Source organism: Eulemur rufifrons, chromosome 6, assembly GCF_041146395.1.
Source record: "Eulemur rufifrons isolate Redbay chromosome 6, OSU_ERuf_1, whole genome shotgun sequence".
Classification (NCBI taxonomy): Eukaryota; Metazoa; Chordata; class Mammalia; order Primates; family Lemuridae; genus Eulemur; species Eulemur rufifrons.
This window is the reverse complement of record NC_090988.1, coordinates 92882622-92895252: the sequence shown is the minus strand read 5'-3', so window position 1 is coordinate 92895252 and position 12631 is coordinate 92882622. Positions and strand designations below refer to the sequence as shown.

General features: G+C 50.9%; 2 protein-coding genes across 2 annotated transcripts; one reads left to right on the top strand and one right to left on the bottom strand.

The window, feature by feature from the left end:
- Positions 1-472: 472 nt before the first annotated feature.
- On the bottom strand, positions 473-3112 carry CLP1 (cleavage factor polyribonucleotide kinase subunit 1). Its single transcript, XM_069470029.1, has 3 exons — positions 3039-3112; positions 1676-2303; positions 473-1583 (listed from the first exon to the last, which is right to left on the bottom strand). The coding sequence occupies exons 2-3, from the start codon at positions 2279-2281 to the stop codon at positions 912-914; spliced, it is 1278 nt and encodes a 425-aa protein (XP_069326130.1). The 5' UTR covers positions 2282-2303; positions 3039-3112; the 3' UTR covers positions 473-911.
- A 3383-nt stretch (positions 3113-6495) lies between these two features.
- Positions 6496-11404, top strand: YPEL4 (yippee like 4). The gene is made up of 5 exons (XM_069470027.1): positions 6496-6720; positions 9175-9499; positions 9684-9727; positions 10064-10172; positions 10401-11404. The coding sequence occupies exons 2-5, from the start codon at positions 9359-9361 to the stop codon at positions 10488-10490; spliced, it is 384 nt and encodes a 127-aa protein (XP_069326128.1). The 5' UTR covers positions 6496-6720; positions 9175-9358; the 3' UTR covers positions 10491-11404.
- The last annotated feature ends 1227 nt before the right edge of the window (positions 11405-12631 follow it).

Genomic DNA, 12631 nt, shown 5'->3' with positions numbered 1-12631 from the left:
TTGTGGAAAAAAGAAATGGATGAGTGGCATCAGATACTTAAGTAATCCAAGTCCAAACTAGGGACATCAGACAGTTCATTTGTAAGAAATCAAAAAGAATGGGCTTTCCCAGCTTCTGGGCACCTGAAAGCTCAAGTTACACTTTGACTGAGGACCTGGTTCCAATCAAATAGACAAGACAGCCACAACAGAGAGAAAATGACCTATCTCTGGGTAATGATTAGATCTGAAATCTCATCCCAGGATTATCACCACCCTCTTTAACTCCTCACAGTAAACCCAGCACTGACAACAGATTTGCCATCTATTTACTTAACTGCAGAGGAAGAGGAACCATTGTAAAAACTCACTTGCTTGACTCAAAGAGTAAGTTCTTGGCTTTCCACTCCTCTAAGCATTTTAGCAATGAATCATTCCAACGCTGTTTCTACAATGCTTAGAGGGGAAAATGTTTAAAAATTACTCCAACCTCTATGATATGGCAAAAATATTTATTAAAATAAATTTTGCAAGTTTGAACTTTATTGGAAGGAACTCCTGTAATTCACACTTTTATCCTAAATCAGATAGCAAGTACTGACTATGGAATATAAAGCAGTGATTTTAAAAATCCACATAGTAGCACAGTGAAAGAAATGGAATTCTCCAGGGTTTTAGAGAATTCAAAATGGCATCTTAGGTCATCTAAGAAACCAATTATAGCCTCCTGTTTTTTCCTTTTAATTCAAGATTAGAAGAGTCACGTTATTTCTACCTGTTTTTAGAGGTAAAATATATATGTATATATGCTTTCCACTAGTCCACAGTGTTCTGGTCAGCTGGTCTCAACAGATTCTCATATCTCACCCATCTGCCATTGGTGATGGCCAGAAGATCTCAATGCCCCAGGCAGCAAGGCTTCCTGCTGATTTCTACTTAAGATCCATGAACCGGATATCCATGATGAGAAGGAAGTTCTTAGGCAGTGGGCGGGGGGCTGGAGACAAGACGGTAAACACCTGGTGCTCCAGGTCCACGCTGGTCACCACAATGAAGCCAGCCACACTTGTCTCGGAAAGGTTCTCCTCGGTACCCTCAGCAGTGCTAACACTCAATAGATGGTGTACCATATCTCGGCCAGGGGTGACAGGTACTAGCTTGAGCTGATTGTCCTCCTGAGACATGCCTAAAGGCAAGCAAGAGTCTGGGATGGTGGGTGCCCCAACTTTGTAGATTTTCACATCTGAAAATTTGACATTGAAGGCATGGGGATAGAAACAGCCTCGGAATCCATAGAAATACTCACGGATGCGCTCATCCCTACATTCCCGCCTGAAGTCCTTGGAGCGCTCCACCACGCCCCCTGATTTAGGGAGCAGCACAGTGCGTACAAAGTGAGGCAGGTCCCGCTTCAGTTCATTGTACAGTCGTTCTTGATCCAGAACCACAACTACATCCACCTCAAAAGCTGAGGCTGCATGCACCAAGGCCTGGTAACCAGAGCCCTTGACCCAGCCACAGGTGTTAATGACACAGCCACTCACAGATGCCCTTCGGTTCACCTCACACCTTTGGTTGAACACATCTGCTAAACGAGATGTAATCTGCAAAAGAAAGGATCAAGGTGAGAACAACAACAACAAGACAAAGTCAGATAGCAGCCCTTCCCTCCACCCCAGCCTTGGCTCTGGCTGACCTTATTATAAAGCTTGATGTTGGTACCAGGAGTGGTGGAACCAAAATGATACACCAGAGGGGCCTGGATAGAGAAACCCTCTTCCACATCTGCTGGCCGCTCGATGTAGAGGGCCCCCATGGTGCCAGGAATGGACACAGAGCCCTGGCCCACATCTAGCTCCACATAAGTGGGACGGCGGCCCAAACGCACTGCATAGTTGAGCAGTAGGCGACACACTGTGGACTTTCCCACATCAGTGGGGCCCACTACCATCACTCGGGGGCCTCGCTCTTCTTCCTTTTCCGCCTGCCTCCGCATCTGCTCCAAGGCTGTGTGAGTGTTGAGGTAAAGCAACATAGGAGTGTCCTTGGAGACATAAGCCACCTCCGTGCGGCCGCTCAGTTGCAGAGAACAGCCATGCCAAGTGAAAACAGCCACCTTGGCACCAGCATCAAAGGTGAATTTCTTGTTTCGGGTCAGCTCTGTGCCAAAGATCTCTGCCATGCCAGCTAACAACTCCAACTGAACTGACTGAGATGCCTCCACCTCAAAGCGAAGTTCTGTTTCTCGCTCTAGTTCAAATTTAGTTGTTGGCTTCTTGTCATCATTGGCCTCCTCTCCCATCTTTTCTGTGTAGCTGCTGTGCCTAGAACACAAATTAAAAATCAGATCTAATCGTAAGTCAGTCCTCTGTCCAAAATCCTCCAATGGATGTTTCCCCTTGGCTGGCCTTAATTCTCTCCATATTTCTTATCATCTGTCCCCCTGCCTTAGAATGTCTTAGTTGGGCATTTTTGTTTGCTACTGTCTCTCTAGCACTTAGAATAGGGCTTGACAAACTGTAGGCACACCAATAAATACATTTAGTGAATAAATATCTCAGACGTAAGAAGAAAACTATACCTACAGGCTGACAGAAGACTTGATTGTATCACGTTCATCACTCCCTTTATTACTCTATTGGTGAACGGCCAGACTTGAGAAAGCAACAGATGCCCACTTCCCAACCCTCTCAGTCAACGAGAAAGGGCGTCTGCAATCCGAATACAAAGCAGAGGACACCGGGTTTGAACTTAGAAAACAGCATAAGGCCCGTCTCTGCAACTACTAGCAGCGTTTCACTTAACTTCTCTGAACCTTTTCCTCAGCCGTTAACTGCAGATACTTAAACTTACATACAGTGTAGTTCTGGGGATTAACAGGAATTGTGGGAGGTAAAAAGCACTTCGTAAACTACAAAACGCCAAGGAAACTGTAATAATTACTTCTGATCCTGGACCGTAGCTCTAGGTACAGCATTTGTCCCAGCCTCCCCAGAAATCTCATCGAAATCTGCCCAAAACCCACGGAAGAGACAGTTGCGTTCCTGAGATTATCTCACCTGCGCGGCCGCGAGCTCAATAAGTAAACGCCAAAGGCCCCCACAAGCAGGACCTAAGCACAACTACAAGCCGCGCTCGCTCAGACCCACGCTGGAAACAAACGTATTTCCGCACTTGCGCAGGGGAAGAAGGCGCTGGAGCGCGACGTCCCCTGGGATATGTAGTTGTGACGGAAGAGCCGGGAGCGGGTAAGCTCGCGCGGCCGCTCAGCCTTCTGGGAGTTGTAGTCAAAGGATTGTTTTGATCGTGACGCCAAAGGTGGGAGGGGCGCCGGCCGACATTGTGGTGAAGCCGGAGGAAGGGAGCAGGAGGCGTGGCGGTTACGCCCACGCGCGTAGCCGGGATGCGACGAGGGACAGACCTCAGCCGAGGGGTGTCGGTTGCGGTGTCTCACCCGGGTGTTCCTACTCACATGCGGCACGGGAAAGGGAAGGACGGCCAGGAAGGGAGAGGTCTAGGTCCCACGATGGCCTGCTCGCCTGGGCCACAAGCCAGGAAGTGGGGAAATTAGCAAAACCTCGTATGGGCAGGAGTAAGCCGAGGGGTAGGGAAAGCGGAGGAAAACAAGCCTGTCAAAGGCTACTCTGAGTTCTGAGTTGTTGTCCTCCACCTGACGTGTTTGGCACATAGGAGACATTCCCCCAAAGCATTTTCTTTAATAAAAGAATAAAAGTCCAATGATTTCTTCCCGTTGCCTTGTAAGTCTGTCATTATCCAACAGTTTCTCTCCCAGTAAGCGGGAAGTTTTGTTGGGGACCTATTTCCCTCACCACCCCTAAATCGCTGACAGTTACACAAGGTCAACCATTTACCCCACAGCCAATAGGTTCGGCCAAATCTGTAATCCTCTTCTCACGAACTTCAGCTTTGGAATCGTGTAGTATTTGTTGTGCCACTTGCTCACTGTGTGACTTTGAGCAAATCACAGGCTTCATCTCTCTGAAACCGTTTTGTGGGGTTTTTTGTACATAAAATGGGGATAACAGTACTCAACCTCTTAAAGTTGTTTGGAAGATTGGAGGGATAATTTACGTATGTAAGCACAATGCCTGTGACATAGAAAATATCTGATATTAGCTTTTAAGTTTTTATTAAAGGCTGGGAGGGGCTACAATACCATCCATTTGTACAATACTTAACATTTTTCAAAGCCCCCTCAGGTATCTCCCTTTATAGCCACCCAATAGTCAGCTTTATTTTCCCCAGTTTCAGATGGAGGAGGAGACTAAGAGAGGTGAAGGGACTTGTCCAAGCATAAAGCTAGGACTCCACCCGGAGTTTTGGAGTCTGAGTCCAGTTACCATAATAATAGCAGTTATATGATGTTAGATGCCAGGGACTGTTCTAGGGCTTTCCAGGTGTAAATTCATTTAATCCTCATGAGAATCTTGTGCAGTGGGCACTATAATTGTCATCCCCACTTTATAGGTGAGTACTTTTTTCAGTCCAGCTCACATGATTAATTCAGATTGAGGAGCCTGGGAAGATTGTCTAGTTCGCCTTTCTCCTGCTGGCCCTACTTAGCAGGCACTCTCCAAGCAGTGCCATCCTCACTTGTCACTTCTGTTTTCTGTGATGGTCTGCTTTAATTTTTTCCTTCATTCGCCATGCATGCATTAGTTCTTCGATTAACGATTAGATATCCCCTAATCTTTCACCATTCTTCAAAAATTCATTTCCAGTCTTCCATTTGCAAATTTTCTCCCTGAGTGAGCTCATCCTCTCCGGTTTACATGCAGGCTGTCTCCCAGATCTGTTTCTTCGCCTCCACACTCTCTCCCTTGAGGCAATTTCTCCCAATTAGCTCCCAATAAAGGTCATCTTTATTTGGATATTGTATAACTATCTCATGCTGAAGTTAGGGAAAAGAATCCCTTCTCCCCTTTTTAGACTGCTCTCCATTTTTTCCTCTTAAACCCAAAGTCAGGGCACAACATTTAACGCAGCTGTGCTTGCCTACACTCTCTTTTCTCACTTTTATCTCCACCCCGCCCCCAAATAATACTGTCCTCATATGTCCTTCTCATTCTCCTCTCCAGCTAAATCCTGGATCATTTTCTTCCCGAGTTGATTTAAATTCATTAGTATCCTTTTTGTTTCCACACTTTCAGTCTGTGCCCTAAAAACTAGTCACCTGCCTTTTCCCACTTCGCATCGTTCTCGGTAATGTTTCCTCAAACTCCTCCTCCATTTATATTTCCTTTCTCATCTGCTGCCCAGACAAGAACACTTCTCTCTTCATTCTTTACCCAGCTTTTCCTCTCAATTCCAAATCTCTGATACTGTCCTTCAAGATACCCATGTTGTGTTTTCAGAATTTACCTTAAGCCCCAGAATCTTCCCTGATGTAATTTCTCATAAAACACAAATGCAGCATGGGTCTCTTGAGATGTCAGAATTTGATAGTAAATCCTCCCTAGGTTTAGGAGTAAAAAGTTGAGAATGTTGTTTTCAAATAACACCAACTACTGTTTACTAAATGCTTATCCTGTGCCAGGCACTTTTTAGGCATTTAAATGTTATCTCACTTTACTGCACATCTCCATGAGGTAAATATTATTAGCACCATTTAGCAGAAGAGGAAAACTGAGGCACAGGCGCAGGTCATGAGCTTGTGTAGTGGCTCCTGGTGGGTAACTGGCAGAGCTAAAATTCCAACTCAGTTTCTTTGAGACCAAAGCCAGGCAGCTGGTTCATGTCTGAAGATGCGACTCAGCTGTTGTTTTGTGAACATCTGTACGCAAGGCTCTAGACTAGGCACTGCAGTCCTGGGATGTAGAGAGGAATCTCCCAGAGGACCTGCCTCAAAAAGTTTACAGCCCAGTCAAGAACCTTATGCAATGTCAGATGTCTTCATCCGTGAAGCACAAGTAATTTGGAGGTAGTCGGTAAGAGGTTCCTGCTTGTGAGATGTCACATTTGGTCTATGACTCCTTTGGGGGTACTAAACTGAAGGCTTTGAGGCTTGGAAGCACCCAGTACAAGTTTGGGGGCACAGTTTGCCATCCATGACAATTAATATATCCTACTTTTCCTGGTTCAGAGCTACTGTCCAAGCTGAAATGGGAAAATGTATCATCGTGAATGTGTGTGCTGCCTGACCCTGCATCTGCCTCTCGTTTCGCCAGCCTTGCCATCTCCTTTCCTCCAGCCCTGCCACCCTTACTCCAGCCCTGCCCAGCCCTGTCCTTCCCCCAGGTTCTTTCTATCTCCTTGGCCGTACACTGCCTTCCTCCTTCACAACCTGCCTCTCCTCTCGCCCACCACCACCACCACCACCACCACCATCACATCCCCTGCATCACTCCCCCAACCCGGTCCCTGGATGCCTGCCCCCTCCCTTCCTCTCGACCCGCCTCCCGTGTGTCTCCCAGCCCTGCTCTGACGTGGGAGGTGAGGGGGGGTGGGGGGATGGATGACTCACAGTGTTATGATGCAGTTCCACAACACACAGCCACATTCACCCACAGACCGAGGTACAGAACGAGACAACCTCTGGCCCCCCAGCAGCTGGCCAGCTTTGCAGCCCCAGTCTTGAACCCCCAACTACCCTCCCCCACCCCCATCCCTTTCCCAATTGAAGGAGCGGAAAGAGAAGAGAGAAGAGTGAGCAGAGAGATTGAGAGAGAGAGAGAGAGAGAGAGAGAAATATAGACGGAGATCTCTGGAGCAGACCTCAAGGTGAGGGGGCAGCCCTTCTCCAAATGAATTTTTTTTTCCCTTTGCAAATTTCCTCCTCCTGCTGCGTGTTGCTTTCTCCCCTTTGCAAAAGCATTATTCATCCACCCTTTGTCCTCCCTTCCCCCTCCCCGCTGCCTCCGCTCCTCTCTCTCGGCTCCTCCATCTCTCTCCAAGCTCTGATGATTCCCGCACTTATTTCTCGGCAACTTTGGCTGCAGCATCAGGCATCACTGTTTATTGTTTTGCTGCTGGTGCAGACCCCCAAAGCCCGCCCTGGGAGCTGGCTGTGCTGCTAATTATTTGGACCATACCATACCGAGAATGCCAGCCTAGGGGGGCTGAAATCGCCGAGCAGCTGAGAAAATCCATTGTGAGCAGGTGTCCCCTTCCTTTTTCCCCCCTGCTGAGAGGCACGGGATTCGCACCTGGTTCCTTGAGCCTCTGCTGTCAGCTGTCAGTTCCCCCCGCCAGCCCTCCCTCTCCCCCACCTCCCACGGTCCAGCCCTGTCTCACTTCAGGGGAACATCCTTTCCCTAGCTTTCGGCTTGTCTGTGTTTTTTCCCCAGTCATTTGCCCAACTTGCTTCTCCCTGTGATCTGACACAGGAGGAAATGACCCCTACTCCCCTTTCTGGACTCTCTGGCCTTCCGTGCAGCCTCTCCTTGGCTTGATGGGGAAGCAGGGGAGAGGGAGGGAGGCGTGACGGATGGAGCTAGAAAAGGAGCCCTGAGAGCAGGGACCTGAGCCACTCCTGTTCCCCAAGATGTTTCAAGGTGGTGCATGTCAGAGGGGAACTCACAGGCAAAGTTGAAGGCAGACCTGTGAAGTGGACACTGAACAGTGGTCTCCTAGTGAGGAGAGCCCCTTTGCTGTGGCCAGAGCCCAATGTCACCCTGAACTCAGCCCAAGGTGTCTTCCTGAGGCCCAGCAAGGGGGTGATGACCTGAAACTGAAGATGGTCTCTATCAGGGTTTTGTGGCAAGATTGCCTGGTGGCCCTGGGGAAGAACAGAACAGCTGGGGTGCTTGCCACTGCAGAGGACAGGACGAGGAGAGCCTGTTTGCCCTGGCTAATTGGAGCCAAAGCTGTCTCTTCTCTGCTTCATGGTCTAGCATTGCCAGAGCACCCGGCTGGCATCTCTGAACCAGACTTGGACTAAACCACTCATAACGGGCCGGAAGGCCCCAGGAAGGAGAGGGCAGCAACGCACCTGCCTATCGGAGCCAACAGAGGACACCTCCCTCCCTATCTTCTGCCTCCAGCACCCTCAGCGGCTCTGAGGCTGGAATATGGGCAGACACCAGCATCTTCCTCAAGATTCCTAATCAGAACCCAGCGATTATTTCATCTTCAGTCACCCGCAGAGTCACTGCTGTTTGTCCCTGCCCCTGGGTAAAGGCAGAAAGAAACATTTTCTGCCTCATGCCCCAAAGTGCAGCTCTTAAAAACAAGAGTGCGCCCCTTCCACCGCCCATTGTGGGTGTTGCCCTCACACTCTGCCACCCACCCCTGCCCAGCCCAGAGTCCGGCTTTCCTGACGCGTTGCCCACTTCCCACTGGCTCCAGCTGTCAGACGTGCCGAAAGGAAAGATATTTTCTCTCCTCCGGCAGGGTGCCTCAGGCTTTAATTGAAGGCTAAGGCAATGGTTAGTAAAGAATAGTAGAGAGAGAGAGAGACCAAGGGGCCCAGAGGCTGGGAAGACAGCCAGGTGCTTTTTCTGGGCTGGAATAAGCAGGACCAAGGTGCAGGATTGGGAATGGCCGGCCACGTGCGTTCGAGGTCTTTGGGACCTAAGGGCACATCCACAAAGTTGTGGTGAAGAGTCCCAGAGTGCAGGACCCTGACCGCACCAGAAGGCTGAAACAGAGTGTGTGCACCTGCCTGCCTGCTCCTCCTCCTTCAGCTGGCCCCTCCCTCCCCTACAAAAAGTATAAAGGACCAATTGCATTGCAAATGAAGGGAAAAGAGAAACCTCCAGGCATCCCCAACTTCTAAAAAGGCCCTGAGCCCCACAGAGAAACCTCCAGGCATCCCCAACTTTTAAAAAGGCCCTGAGCCCCAGAGACAGGATGCCTACTAATACCTGTGTGATGTAGAGCCTCACAAAAGAACTGAAAACCAAGGAGAGGGCACTTGCAGATGACGTTGCTCCCATGGCAGCGTTTGTGCCCGAGGGCTGCTCTCTGTGGAAAATGGTAGAGGCTGCCGCCGCCCCAGGAGGGAAAGACACCAATTCCCTGGCTGTGACGCCCAAAGCCTGGGACTGCTGCCAGGCTTGCCAGAGCAGAATGGGGATCCAGGGGATGGGGAGAAAGTTCACCTGGCTGCCGAGAGGGGTCAGCGGTGATGGGAGAAGTAGAGACAGAGGTGAACTGAGCCCCATCCCCTCCACTCCCTCAGGAGAGGTCCTCGTGAGGTCACGGCTTCCCTAATGCAACTTCTCCTCTTCCCAGGTGACTTCCATTTCTACCTTGTTCTCGTCTGGGGGGGCCCTGGCCGGGCAGCCCCCCCACATTTCTCCTGCCCTGAAACACGGCTCTAGCCAACCTGCTCCGCTGCTTCACCTGCGACCGTCTGTGTGGGGGCTGCACGGCACCAGCCCCTCCGGCCCACCAGGGCATCGTCCTCCAGCCCGTCATGCCCAGCTGTGACCCTGGCCCAGGCCCTGCCTGCCTCCCCACCAAGACTTTCCGCAGCTACCTGCCCCGCTGCCACCGCACGTACAGCTGTGTCCACTGCCGGGCACACCTGGCCAAACACGATGAGCTTATCTCCAAGGTACGCTACCTTGAGGCCACCTACCTTGAGGCCACCGTTCCCCTCCTGCCTCGAGCCAGGTTAGCCCAGACATCGCCCAGGGTGAGGCACAAAGCCCTTCCTCTCTCCCCTAGGCCCCTGTGGGGATTTAGGCCGTGGGGCTGAGGGCAACCGGGTGGTCACTGTCTGTCCTATGTCTCCACAGTCCTTCCAAGGGAGCCATGGCCGAGCCTACCTGTTTAACTCCGTGTGAGTCTACCTCTTTCCTTGCGCGTGTGCGTGTGCGTGTGTGTGAATGACTTTCCTCTGTGGAGAAAGGGGGTGAGCCGTCAGGTGAGCTCCCATCTTCAGCTTTTGCCTCCCCTTTTGGAAAGGGGTTTAGGAAGTCAGCCTGCAGTTCTCTGGTGGGGAGTCTGGGCAGAGCTGAAATCAGAGCTGGAAAAAGAAGGCCCAGGCACTGGTGGGGTGGACTGCTGAAGGCAGGGGCTTCCAGCTCTCTCCAGATGGACGTTCCTTCGGGGTGTTTGGGGGCTGGACTGACAGTGACCCCACTGGGTGCTGGGTCCTTCCTGTTTCCTGAGACAGGGTCAACGTGGGCTGTGGGCCAGCTGAACAGCGCCTCCTGCTCACGGGGCTCCACTCGGTAGCTGACATTTTCTGCGAGAGCTGCAAAACCACACTGGGCTGGAAATATGTAAGTACCTGGGGAAGAGGGTCACCCTTTAAAGTGGACAGTCCCCATGGCCCTCCAAGCCCCAGAGACCACATGTCAGGTCTTTGCCTGGTCCTCAAGGGAAGAGGGAGCTAGTAAATGGGTTGGGCTGGGTGGGGGACCCTTGGGGTAGGGGTCACACAGGCAGTGGGTAGTGGGACCTGGAAGGGAACTGCGGTGCCCTATATCCACTGCTTCCTCCTCCACCAGGAACAAGCATTTGAGACGAGCCAGAAGTACAAGGAAGGGAAGTACATCATTGAAATGTCACACATGGTGAAGGACAACGGCTGGGACTGAAGGGTCAGGCAGGCTGTGCCCTTCCTCCGCATGCCCCACCCTCCCGACACCTGCCCCTGGCCCTGCCAAGCAGTCCATACCAGCATGAGTACTGCCCTACCCCTGGGGGAAGCCCAGCTCCAACCAGCCCCTCCCCTGCCCCCACCACATCACTACCAGGCCCCTTTTGGAACAGGGGTCTGGGGGCATCCCAGGGGGGTTAAGGCTCAGGAGTGGGCAGCAGTCAGGGGGAGAGAGAACAGGGGAAAAGGGGTGGCTGTGGGTCCTTCTATCCCCAAGGCCCAGAAAACTGAGGCAATGGCAGGGCGGACACTCAGGCAGAGAGGACCGTGGGAGGAACCCATTTTTGCCCCCTCCTTTCGAATGAACAGAGGACAGGCTTTGGTTCATGGGGCTGGTAGATCATAGGCCACAGAATGGCAGATGAGAACACGCTTGGGTTGGAGTGAAATTTTGGCCTCAGACACCGGGAGAGATCAGTCTCTGAGGTTGAACAGTTTCCCACCCCCATTTGTAGGAGAAAGGACTCGGGGGTGGGAGGAAAAACTCAAATCCCAGGCCCTGGGAAATAATAAAAGAATCACAGGAGTTTCCATTTCACTCCACTAGTTAGTTTATCTTGGCACTAGAGAGGCACTTTCGAGTATCTGACCTTTGCCCCTGGGTGGGGCGGGGAAAGCTGCCCCTGGAACAGCCCCACCCGCAGCGGGCTGTTTCCAGGGCGAGCAGTCTGCAGTCTGGACGGGCATCCTCCCAGGCCTCAGCCGCTGCGCCCCGGCCCCAGCACCCTGGAGGGAGGTGGAAAGTCAGGGCCACGGGGCCAGGCTTCCCCGTGGCCGCCACCAGCGAATGAAACTTTTGTATGATACATAAAGTGTTTGGGTCTATTTTTAATAAAAAGGGGAAAAGCAACTGTGAGGCACTCCGCCTTTGGGTTTCTCTCCTCGTGCACCTACTGTCCCGGTCACACGTACACACGCCGGGGCGGGTCTTTTCCTGACACTAGGGGGCAGCCGCTGCTTTGTCTGCGGCAGGACTGCTGCTTGAGTTTTTACCAGGAGATAAAGTATTCAGGTGAGGTTTCACTTAGGAAGAGAGAGGTTTTGTGAGCTGTGTTCCAGCTAGAGCAAACAAAACAGTCTGCCGGAGCCTCTGACAGTAAGTCCATTTCTGCCCGGATCTAGGATTGGGCAACTGGAAGAGGCTCATCCCAGAAAACCAGGGTCTTCTTGGGTCTCATGGCTTTTCTGCCTGGTTTTGTCATGTTTTGGTTAGCTCACGGTCACACACGTAAGGTTAAAAGGAAAATTGATCAGCCAAGGTACTTCCCTGGCAGTTGACAGGAAGTGAAATAAAATAGCTCAAGACTGTAGCACCAATAACACTATGCGACCCAAGGTGCATTTTTTGGCAGTGATGTAAAATTCCTACGGTTGTTGGGTGCCTGATACAGGGGAGACCACATACATGACTTGTTGGTAAGCTATGCTGTTATTTTCCAATTCATTCATTGATATTGCAAATACTTATAGAGCACCTATTACCTACTAAGCATCATGTTAGGCACTGGGGATTCATGGTGAACAAGGTAGCCAAAGCCGAGCTTCACGGAACGTTAGGTCTAGGGAGAGGACATGCAATAACCAGGCAATCCCAGTAGAAGGTGAGGGGGCTCTGAGCAGGGATGTAGAGGAAGCTCAGGAGCTCACAGGAGAGGAACTTAGCCTAGATTTGAGGAGTAAGGAAGGCTTCACAGAAGTGATGACCATGATGGCTCTTGAAAGATGAAAAGTTGGGTAGGCAAAGGGCAAGCATGCAGGGAGTATTTCAGGCAGAGTGTGTGTCAGGTGACTCAAGCTCAGTTAATTTAAGGAAATAAGTTTCCTATGGCTGGAGTTGGGTGACAGGTAAGAGTTGAAATGAGAGACAGGCAGGGGCCATAACCTATTTAGAGAATCTAGATTTCATCCCAACCACATCAGGAAAACATGGAAAACATTATTGTCTTTTAACAAGAGTGGAGTGGCATTATCAAATGGCTGTTTTGTGCCCAGACAAGAGGTTCAAAATGCAAGTTCTAATAGACTAAAGAAGGTAGGGGACATAACACTAACCGTACTCTCAAATACTCTTGTTGACAT

Coding starts and splice junctions, on each gene's coding strand:
- CLP1 (XM_069470029.1), bottom strand. CDS start 2,281: ATGGGAGAGGAGGCCAATGATGACAAGAAGCCAACAACTAAATTTGAA. Junction 1,584..1,675: donor ACATCAAGCTTTATAATAAG/GTCAGCCAGAGC, acceptor TTTCTTTTGCAG/ATTACATCTCGTTTAGCAGA.
- YPEL4 (XM_069470027.1), top strand. CDS start 9,359: ATGCCCAGCTGTGACCCTGGCCCAGGCCCTGCCTGCCTCCCCACCAAG. Junction 9,500..9,683: donor ACGATGAGCTTATCTCCAAG/GTACGCTACCTT, acceptor ATGTCTCCACAG/TCCTTCCAAGGGAGCCATGG. Junction 9,728..10,063: donor GCCTACCTGTTTAACTCCGT/GTGAGTCTACCT, acceptor TTCCTGAGACAG/GGTCAACGTGGGCTGTGGGC.